Genomic DNA, 10,432 nt, shown 5'->3' on the forward strand with positions numbered 1-10,432 from the left:
AGAATTTGGGACCCATTGAATATTTAATAGTAGGTTCTAAATGTTGGCCCATTGATTGGTTCGTGGGCTCTATTTAACCCTGGAGTTTGATATTAGTTTCTATTCAGTTTAAATCTATACGGGAGATGTGACACTGTCAAATTTATCTTTTGTATCAGAAAAAAATTGAAATATCGGGACAAACTGAAGCACAGAAAATCTACATAGATGCTATCGCATTGAAGATGGAAAATAGCAAACCCATTTCCGGGCTTCATCCTCCCATGATCCATTGCGCCGATCCTTCCATTCACTTGACAGCTAGCTGAGTAGAGTATCTTTGCTTGACAGGCTCTTGGGTTGCAAACACACGTGGAGAGTTTGATCACATCGTGTCCTCGATTAAGGTAAAGTTAAAGTATATTTAGTTACAATTGTTGTGCTGTCTGAAATCGGACAGAAACATACAAACAAGCAGGGTTTTTGCTCCTGTCCTGCGATCGCTGCTTAAGAGAATTAATGTCCAAAGACATCTGCAGGCTAACAGCAAGCTAGTTGAGCTCTGGCTAACAAACAGGAAAAACAAAACCCCAGTTAGCTTTACTTAATCGGTTACAGTTAAAACATATTACTGACATTGTTAGACGTGATTATAGCGCGTTGTTCTTTGTCCTGGTTTGTATATTCAGGTCAGCGAAGTGAGCAGCTAGTCACGTACCTCGCTAGCTAGCTAAAAGGTTAAGACCGCTGCTTTCAGCTCTGGAATGATAAATGAAGTAAAGTAAAGTGACTTGCTTGGTGGATGTGATCTTTGAGCAAACATCAGACGTCAGCAAACAACCCTCTCGGTTTGAGAGGAGTCTTTATCACATACATGGAGGATTTTTATATATATATATATTTGACAACACAATTTATTTACTTCCACTATCTATATAAAGATACCTGATTTTTATACTTGGACCAAAACAGGATGGCGAGTGAAGACGTGGAACGGCTTCTGATCCAGTTCCAGGATGAACAAGGGGAAGTTCTGGGTTCCCCCTTCGATGTTCCTCTGGACATCACCCCAGACAAACTCCAGCTGGTCTGCAATGCTCTGCTGCAGAAGGTACTGGGCTGGCCTCATCAGACCTGACGCTCTACTCTAGTTTCGGACGCACAAGATCATCTCTATAAATGAATGTGTTCCCAGAGCTTGTATGTCCACGGAACTGAAAGACTCTTAATCATAAATGACCAAAAAAAGTATAAATTTTTTATGGATTGATTATTCAGCTGAAATTTAAATTGATAACATCATATTCATGCGGTTGTTCACTGCAGGAAGAGCCAGTACCACTGGCGTTCTTTGTGCATGGAGAGGCTGAGGTTGTGTCCAACCTGGCTTCTTGTGTAAAGGCCCTCGGGGTTGAGACGGAGCAAGTTCTGCCAGTGGTGTATCAGCCTCAGGCCGTGTTCAGGGTTCGAGCTGTGGCCCGATGTACCAGCACGTTACAGGGACACACTGAAGCTGTCATCTCAACCTCCTTCAGTCCCACGGGGAAGTGAGTAAGGTTAATCACACAGAAGTCTGTTGTATCCAATATTTGAAAAAACAGAGCATCTACTTTAATTTGATTCCTCCAGGTTTCAGTGTCAAGATGTTGAATACTGATCAAAAATACTACATAAGATACAACAATTTTTTATGAATTACTACCAGTGGCTGCACATCAAATGTATTTCCCTCTGTTAATTTACTTGTCTTTGTCTCAGGTATTTGGCCAGTGGTTCAGGTGATACTACGGTGCGTTTTTGGGACTTGACGACAGAGACGCCTCACCACACTGCCAGAGGTATAATGTCACTAGTAGGCCAGCGTGTCCTGACATGTAACCAAATACTAACAGTTGTGTAACAGACACCACTGAGCTGAATTCTGCTTTATTTCAGGACACACACACTGGGTGCTGAGTATCAGCTGGTCACCTGATGGCAAGAAACTGGCATCAGGGTGTAAGAACAGTCAGGTGTGCTACCTACACACACACACACACACACACACACACCTGAGCTGGAGTGTGTTCTGTAAGAGGCATCCTGTGTATCTGATGTGATTCCTTTGATGTTTGGGTAGATCTGTCTGTGGGATCCTGTGACGGGTTCACAGATTGGGAAGACTTTGACCGGACACACCAAGTGGATCACTTGGCTCTGCTGGGAGCCTCTTCACCTGTGAGGTTTTTTTTTTTTAATTATTATTTTTTTATTTAACTTTCTTCATATTATCTTCCTGATGACATAAAATCCATCCATTCAGATGCAACACAAGTGAATTTGAGAAGTTTCTTGTCTGAGCCTGAAATACCCTCACGGAGCAAAATGGTTCTATCTTGTTAAGAAACCAAACCAAAATAGTGGCGTAAAACATCATTATTATAATTAAAAGATGATGATTACTAAAATTAAATCCAGAAGTCCTCTTTTAGGGTTCCTCTGACATTTGTTGTAACACAAATATAACCAAATCAACTTGGATTATATTATTACTGCCTATGTCTGCACTATTTTTGCATTTTGTAAAGCACATAAATCCCATTAAACCTGCTAATAAAAGCCAAATGTTCCAGTTTCCATTGTGAGTAGAAAATAATAGATAATTAATATTAGAGATAATAGTTATTAGAATGATCTTTGGATGCAGATGGTTGAGTTTGTAACAAAACGTAGATTAATGGAGCAAATACACTTGTGTCTTCTGCGGGGTCTTTTTGAGTGGGGACTGAATGCAGATTAAAACCGGTCTCACTGCAGTCAGTGCCAGATGTTTGCTGTTTTTTTTTTGTGGCCAGTTCAAAAGGAGCTCAACAGCCTTTAAGATTTGCTTCAGCAAAGGTGACAGCTAAAATGTCAAAATTAAAAAAATGTCATTTTAAGGGGATGGTTTGAGAATATTCTACCAAATTTTAAAATCAAGTAGAATCTGAATTTTTTCTGAACTAAGCAGTTCTTGGATTCAAGTGCATAGATACGCACACACTATTTTTGAATCCCTCTGTTCTAATTCCGGTTCCTCATCTCACCCCTCCTAACCCCGTTTCTTCAGTAACCCGGAGTGCCGATACTTGGCCAGTAGCTCTAAAGACTGCTCGGTCCGTATCTGGGACACTGTATTGGGACGCTGTGAGAAGATCCTGACTGGACACACTCAGTCAGTCACCTGCGTGAAGTGGGGAGGAGATGGACTCCTCTTCACATCCTCTCAGGACAGGACAGTCAAAGTGTGGAGAGCCAAAGACGTAAGCAACGCACGGGGATGAGGAGACGTCTGAGTGGCAGAGAAACACGTCATGTGTTCTTGTTTCTTTCTGTAGGGTGTCCAGTGCAGAACACTGCAGGGTCACGCCCACTGGGTGAACACTTTGGCTCTCAGCACAGACTACCTCTTGCGTACTGGAGCTTTTGAACCTGCATCTGCTACCGTCAACCCCCAGGACATCAGTGGATCATGTAAGGATCATGCAACCTGGTTTTATAGGGGCTGGTCCACTCTGACTTTATATAGCAGGCACATTTGTGATTGTGTAGATGATGTTTTCATGGAAAAAATTTCTCCTTGTAGTGGAAGAACTGAAGGACAAAGCTTTGCAGAGATATCATAACGTGAGGGTAAGTATTCTTTATCCTTTATTTTAGGCACTTCCTTCTCCGGACTCACTCCAGTATCGGCGCTCTTGTGCTACAGGGTTTAGCCCCGGAACGTCTGGTTTCTGGCTCCGATGATTTCACCTTGTTCCTCTGGAACCCTGCAGAAGAGAAGAAGCCACTTGCAAGGATGACTGGCCACAGCGCCCTGGTCAACGAAGTGCTCTTCTCCCCGGATACCAGGCTCCTGGCCTCCGCTTCCTTCGACAAGTCCATTAAACTCTGGGACGGACGCACCGGAAAGTAAGACATCGGTACACAGAGCATACATGCTTGTGATACTGCTGTTGTCCAGATAGTGGTGCTGTAGACTCAAAAATCAGAGTAATTGATGATCCCATGCCCACAGGTATATATTATCCCTACGAGGCCATGTGGGATCTGTGTATCAAGTGGCATGGTCAGCAGACAGCAGGCTGCTGGTCAGTGGCAGCAGCGACAGCACACTTAAAGTTTGGGACGTCAAGACCGGAAAACTGAATATGGACCTCCCAGGCCACGCCGACGAGGTGAGGGAGAGTTCCACATCAAGTGCTGCTGCCTCAGTTGTATTATGTTATTTTTATTTTTGTTTTAAATTGCCTGTCTCTGTGTGCAGGTTTATGCAGTGGACTGGAGTCCTGATGGACAGAGAGTAGCAAGTGGCGGGAAAGATAAATGTCTGAGAATGTGAGTGAGACGCTGTGTTTATCATTATTTCTCTTTCAGAAAATATAGCACCTGAATAACCTGTTGTGTTTGTATTTACAGATGGAGAAGATAGTAATGGCAGAAGACTGAACATGTACCCCTCCATCTTCTTCTGTCAAGAAGCTCGACAGCTTGAGTCGGGTGGCTTGATCAGGGTGGCTCTCAACAGCGGCGTTGACTCAGGGAACTCTAATCTAGTCATGATGTCATTGAACCGTCTGGGTTTGCTGAGTGAGAGTGTAAAACTGTTGTTGTCAAGCAACGGAATATCAGTGTGTTAGCATGTCAGGGCAGCCATTCACATTGATTTGTGCCCTGATAGAAGTGCCACTACGGTACCACCTGCACAAGCATATGAACTGTAACAAGCCTGTATGAGCTTCAGTCAAAGAACAAAAAAACTGTAAAAATTACCATGATTTACCAACATGCCAGGAAACCAAAGACTTCTCCAGCATGTGCGCACCCCTCCGCCCCCCCACCTCCACCTTAAGCTTGACTGGATGAAGTATATAGGTGACAGGTGGGCGGCTATTATCGTCCTGGGTAATGCCGATGGTTCCCGCCCTGCTCTCCTAGCCTTTAATCTCCTCAGACCTGCGTTCAGCAAAGCCTCAACCTGCTGATTTTCCTGGGACTGTGATGTCATAAACGCCGACCACGCTCTCATTCCAGTTAACTTAACCTCTATTGATCCAGCTTTACCACAACAAGCAAGGAAATTGCCATGTTAGTGAAACCTTTAATTATCTGACAACACATTAAAAGATTCACACAGGTCCAAGTTTATTAAACCCACATTTCAGCATCTGATCATGTAAATCAAACTAATGCTTTTCATCATCATTGTATCTGATTTCATGTCAATATATTGAATATTCACTTCAACACAAATGACTCCTTTTATTCTGCCTGACATGCACGATCACACCAATACGCTGTAAGATTGGATGTGCACAAGCTGTTTGCCGCTCTATGCCAGACAAAAAAAAACAATAAGAAAAACTCTCAATTTTGCTCTCAATTTCAAATGAAATAAATGTAGGTGTTACATTGGAGATTCCACTGAAGAAGATTGGCAAAGAGGAATTAAAGGCTTTTGTGCAAAGCTGTCAACACCTTGCTAAATGTACTCTCTTGTTATTGAGCCCTCTACATTTCTACTACCCCCCCCCCATGTAAACAATGTCTCAGAAGAATGAGCGCATTTAAAAAATGGCTAGTTAGTGTACAAAAACATAAGGTAAACTTGAATATTAAAGTGACATCACAAATAACAAGGATGACTGAATCAACATGTCGAAGAAAAGTGATGAGGTGCCTCAACGTCATGGCTGACAAGGACGTGTTTTAATATAAACTCATCTGGAATATTGGTGAATTTGCTTTTAATTTCAGGCTGCACATATAATGCAATTAATCTGAATTAAATTAGGGCCTACGACAAGGTGCAACATTTGTTAAATTCTTATTTAGTGTCAAAATTCTGTTTTAAATTCGATATTGTGATGCAGTAGAAATGTTCTGCCAACACATTCAACAGACTTAGGATCTCCGCAAAAATCACACTTAGTAGAATGGGATATTTAGTGAAAATACTTGTAAAAATTGACATTCCCTTTAACATCACAAATCAAAATCAGACAAAAATAAATACAGTCAAGATATTTTTGCTAAATTATGCAGCCCTATCAAGTAGCACGATGAGATCTGAACAAGAAATGGTCAAATAGAACCACCACATGCAGCCGCAGACACGGAACCAAAAGCTGAATTTTCCTCTGTAATTTGATTTTAAAGCAGTATTTCACCCAAAAAGTCTTTTTTTCTTTTTCAAGTGCTCACAGATCAATGTCTTGAGCTTGCAAATGTGGATTTTCCCACATCACTTCTATGTGACTCCAAAATGCAGAAGGAACCCACCATATTTAGCATGGAGCTAAAGGTGGCTCACGGCTAACATCTACAGTTACTTAACAGTGCAAAAATGTTAGTTTACAAACTTTCAAGTGTATCATTACATAAACCAAGTCTTCTATCCAGCTTTAAGCTAAATAATTCACAGACAGATTTGAGCAAAAAAAAAAATTTTTTTTTACTCTGTAGTGCTGTTTTTGGGCTAATGTTAGCCATTAGCTTTAAGCTAAATTAGTGACTGTGATTCTTTCTGCATTCAAGGCACCTATTCAGGAATACTTAGAAAGCAAATTTCACTTTTTAAGTTCAGTGCAGCTTTTAAAAATGGACATGCTAGCTAGCTGCATGTGTGGATTGTGCTACATCTGCAAGTCTCCTAGAGTATGTGCTTTGATTACTCGCATCAGGTAAACATTTGTGTAGTCTGAAAAAGCTAGCAGAGACTGTTTACATGTTCCAGGACACACGCCACATCAAGATTCATGCAGCCAAACTGTCGACAGATCAAGTGGAGCAAAGTTCATCGCAGCGAGGACAGACCGTGAATGTTTTAGAGTGATATAACAAGCACAGTCATGTAGGCATATGCTGATGCACTGCAGTGAGCTCCATCTTGTCCACAAACATGTTTTTTTTTTGCTCAGTATAGTTAAGTACTCAGTGAACCAAAGACACATTGATGGTTTTAGTACAAAGTCTTCAGTCTACCACATAGCAACTGTAATAGAAAGCTAAAATGTTAGACATACTGTATGTAATATCACTTATGGAACCACTTCCACCTCTAAATCTAACCTTTGGTTAAATATAATGCCTTGTGCTTGACTAAATGTGCATGATTCACAAAAACTAAACTAAGGGAACAAGTTTGGTCGCACATACAGAATTACATACATTTCTCCTTTTAGTCTAGAATAAATTGATCCCTCTGTATTACTAAATTGTGCCACTAGGGAGGAGGAGACATAAAAATCTGGCTGTTTAGTTCAACAAGCCACTCTCCATTCCTTTTATCGGCATGTTTAGGATAAATCCAGCAGATAATCAATGTAACAGTGAGAACTCGGCAATGCGGGGCGCTATGAGCTAGAACGGAGGTGTTCGGTTGTGCGTAGTATGAGGCACTGGTCAGTGCTTCCTGTAGACCAACATCTATTGGGTCTTCCAAATGTTGTTGAGGAGCTTGACCACTTCCTCGTAGATGACAAAGACTATGGCCACATCCAAGCACACGCGGCCGAGCCTAGGAACTGTCCCTTTGTAGAAGCTATAGGCAGGAGAAGATAAGGTTAGAGCCCCCGGATTAACGACATGTAATATCAAGATTGGCAGTGAGGATACTCACGCCTGAGGTCCTTCGTGCTGCAAGATCTTAAAGGCACAGTCCACGGTGTTTTTGTAGCGGTGGGCCTCCAAACCCTACAAATAACTGTGTTAGAAGGGGTACTCGTGTGAACATTAACGAAAGGGTGGCGGAAACGTCACTTACCTGCATCCGGGTCTTCACTACATCCAGAGGTGTATTTCCAAAGACACTGGCTGCTCCCGCTGTCGCTCCAAACATTGCCGTAACAATTGGGTGCATTTCTCGTCTGGGATCATCACCTTGGAGGCCAAATCCAAAAAAGTCAGATTAATATGAAATATTGAAGAGAGCCACCATTTTAAAGGAACTGCTGCATTGCTGTCATAAAGTCATGTTCCTAGCTTGAATACACCATATTTGCCTCTGCGCATGCTACTTGAGTCCTGCTGCGGCATTAAATTCTGAGGCCGAATCGGGCACAGTGCAGGACATAGTGCCAAGACAGGCAATAGGGCAAAAACAACACATTTAGGGATTGGAGAGGAGACAAACTTTGTACTGTTTCAATTGCTTATTAGTTTCAGATGTGACGCAAAAGGTCAAAAAGAGAACCTCCAGTTGCATCCAACTGTAAGGGGGCACGTTGTCACCTCGGTCTCAGAAGCGAACGTTCTTCATCAATAACTATTAGTCCTAGGTTCTTGTATAGTGGGATGACAAAAGTCCAATTAAATAGCATTGCAACTCTGAACTTGTGCGGACAAACATGTTGGACGTACTTCCTTCCTCGTAAACATTTATCATAGTGACCCACTCAACCCATGCTTGTTAGCGTCTCCTCCCATTGCCTTAGTTGCCAGAATAGCTTGAAACTAAAAAAATCATAATAATTCAGCAGGAATGTGAATTCATTCAAGTCTGGTTGCTCTTTTGCCACTACTTGAGGTCAAAAACTTCAGAAATATAAAAAAAAAAAAAAATCCCCAAAATAAAGTGAAATGGAGCCTCACCTTTGTACCAATTGCGCAGTGCGTTCATCACGTAGAAGCGAATGGCCTGATTGGTTCCCTGTTTTAGCACAGTTGCTGTGAGACCTTGATACGTCCCCCTCACACCTAATAGAAGAAACACAAAAACATAGATTTTATGCATCAAACACACAAAATCACAGGGTCACTGGTCCTGTGTAAATAATACAAGGATGAAAATAGCAGGAGCATACTTCTAGGACTCTGAGCCCTGGATATATTGGACTTTCTTACCCTGCTCTCTGATAATCTCACTGACGCCATGAAAGAAGCCTCTGTAGCGAGGTCTGAGGGAGCACTGGTCATGGATAAACTTCACCTGGAGGATGAGAAGAATAACCTAATCCTTCAACCGTTTGGATCAAGAGCAGGAAGTGAATTGTATGCTAGCTCACACCTCCACCAACCTTGAGTGTTTCCATGGGGCAGACAACAACGATTGCTTCCGCTATACCAGCTCCTAAACCGCACAAGAGGCTCCGCGTGTTGTCTAGCCGACCCGTGGCATCACGCATTGGGTTGCTGAGGATCTCAAATGTGCCAAATCTGAAAGAACATTGATTTAAAACTTGTGGTTCTGATTCAGTGGAAACCAACAGGAGATGTAAGCACCACATTAGCACAGAAATGAGCAACACAACAATGATCTGAGTTGGTCAGATGTGTAGTTTCACATACCAACCAACACCAGTACCTCCAGTCAGCATTCTTACCTCACTGCTGACTTTGGTATAGATCCATAAAGCAGTGAACTGAGACCTCGATACAACCCTCGGAGACCGTGATCCTGCACAGTCAGCTTCACGCAGTCACCTGTCATCACACACACACGCGCGCGCACACACACACACACATACACAGCATCCAGGAATTAGTAACACTGGCACACATACCTGAAGTCAGGCAGCAGTCACACGTGTCCCAGTGACCTACCAATCCCCCTGTACCGTGGCGGGTTAGCTCGCTCATCCAGCTGCAGCTGGGTCTTGACGTATTCTGTTGGGAAGGTGATACAGATCTCTATACCTCCTGCAATGCCACCTAAGAGAGGGGAGGACAAGCTTTGTTTAATCACTGTACAGGCAGAATTGTTCCTGAATGTTCTGAGATCCAGAGGAGAAGGCATGAGATGGACTGATTCCAGAATGTTGCTGATGCAGGATCAGTCCTGCATCTTAATGAGAAAGGGAGTTGTAAAGATCTGCTACTATTTCACACACAGCATATTAACATTTTTAAATAAATCCAAAGATGTGAAGGTAATACGGGGAACACATGCAACTACATCATGTAACCGCTGTGGTATCTCGGCAGGCTGACCCAGATCTGCACGGAGCGCTTTAATGGGCGACAGATCGCGATCAGGCTGTTGGTGGAAAATCTACTGGATGATCTGAAAATAAACCTGCGAGGATGGCCTTCCCGGGATGAGTGATTTTCCTCCCTCCGACTGCAGCGGCCGCCAGGTTCCTTCTCGCCGCGTACGAGCACTGATAAGTCGGCAGAGAGCCGAGTCCAGCGACGGCGGCAGCACTGGAGGCCAGACGCGGGGATGGAAGCGGCTGCTGAAGCGGATAAGAGCTCCGGCATCCTCGCCTGACCTCGGAGCTCTCACACGGTCCCTCACACACCGAAAAAGGCTTGAGTAGTGAAGACATGGTGGTCGTCGGGGCTGGGTATCCGCCGGTGTGGTGGTCCCCCTCAGACAGCGTCAGACAACAACAACGCACACGGGAAGCACAGCAGTGTGGCGGCAGAGGGAGCGTCAATATTCAAATAGCAGTCAGGTGATGGGACAGACCATTGGCTCCACATGCTGCCTTAA

The 10,432-nt window shown here is 43.3% G+C and overlaps 2 protein-coding genes across 2 annotated transcripts; one reads left to right on the top strand and one right to left on the bottom strand.

The window, feature by feature from the left end:
- Positions 1-257: 257 nt before the first annotated feature.
- nle1 (notchless homolog 1 (Drosophila)) lies at positions 258-5,284 on the top strand. The gene is made up of 13 exons (XM_086226794.1): positions 258-386; positions 952-1,090; positions 1,306-1,526; positions 1,738-1,817; positions 1,915-1,991; positions 2,099-2,196; positions 3,068-3,260; positions 3,336-3,471; positions 3,584-3,630; positions 3,707-3,909; positions 4,016-4,175; positions 4,265-4,335; positions 4,417-5,284. The coding sequence occupies exons 2-13, from the start codon at positions 953-955 to the stop codon at positions 4,427-4,429; spliced, it is 1,437 nt and encodes a 478-aa protein (XP_086082920.1). The 5' UTR covers positions 258-386; position 952; the 3' UTR covers positions 4,430-5,284.
- slc25a1a (solute carrier family 25 member 1a) lies at positions 5,127-10,432 on the bottom strand. Its single transcript, XM_086226795.1, has 9 exons — positions 10,013-10,432; positions 9,541-9,648; positions 9,321-9,420; positions 9,015-9,153; positions 8,842-8,926; positions 8,590-8,694; positions 7,763-7,878; positions 7,619-7,692; positions 5,127-7,540 (listed from the first exon to the last, which is right to left on the bottom strand). The coding sequence occupies exons 1-9, from the start codon at positions 10,263-10,265 to the stop codon at positions 7,426-7,428; spliced, it is 1,095 nt and encodes a 364-aa protein (XP_086082921.1). The 5' UTR covers positions 10,266-10,432; the 3' UTR covers positions 5,127-7,425.

The sequence above is a fragment of the Aulostomus chinensis genome, chromosome 15, assembly GCF_037954235.1.
Source record: "Aulostomus chinensis isolate RoL2024-O1b breed Wild chromosome 15, RoL_Achi_v1.0, whole genome shotgun sequence".
NCBI lineage: Eukaryota > Metazoa > Chordata > Actinopteri > Syngnathiformes > Aulostomidae > Aulostomus > Aulostomus chinensis.

Excerpts from the sequence above, each read along its gene's own strand:
- slc25a1a (XM_086226795.1), bottom strand. The coding sequence starts at position 10,265 with ATGTCTTCACTACTCAAGCCTTTTTCGGTGTGTGAGGGACCGTGTGAG. Across the intron at positions 9,649-10,012 it reads CGGGAAGGCCATCCTCGCAG|GTGGCATTGCAGGAGGTATA; the intron begins GTTTATTTTCAG and ends CCCCTCTCTTAG. Across the intron at positions 7,541-7,618 it reads CAGCACGAAGGACCTCAGGC|CTTCTACAAAGGGACAGTTC; the intron begins GTGAGTATCCTC and ends TCCTGCCTATAG.
- nle1 (XM_086226794.1), top strand. The coding sequence starts at position 953 with ATGGCGAGTGAAGACGTGGAACGGCTTCTGATCCAGTTCCAGGATGAA. Across the intron at positions 1,992-2,098 it reads CAGGGTGTAAGAACAGTCAG|ATCTGTCTGTGGGATCCTGT; the intron begins GTGTGCTACCTA and ends ATGTTTGGGTAG. Across the intron at positions 3,472-3,583 it reads CCAGGACATCAGTGGATCAT|TGGAAGAACTGAAGGACAAA; the intron begins GTAAGGATCATG and ends TTCTCCTTGTAG.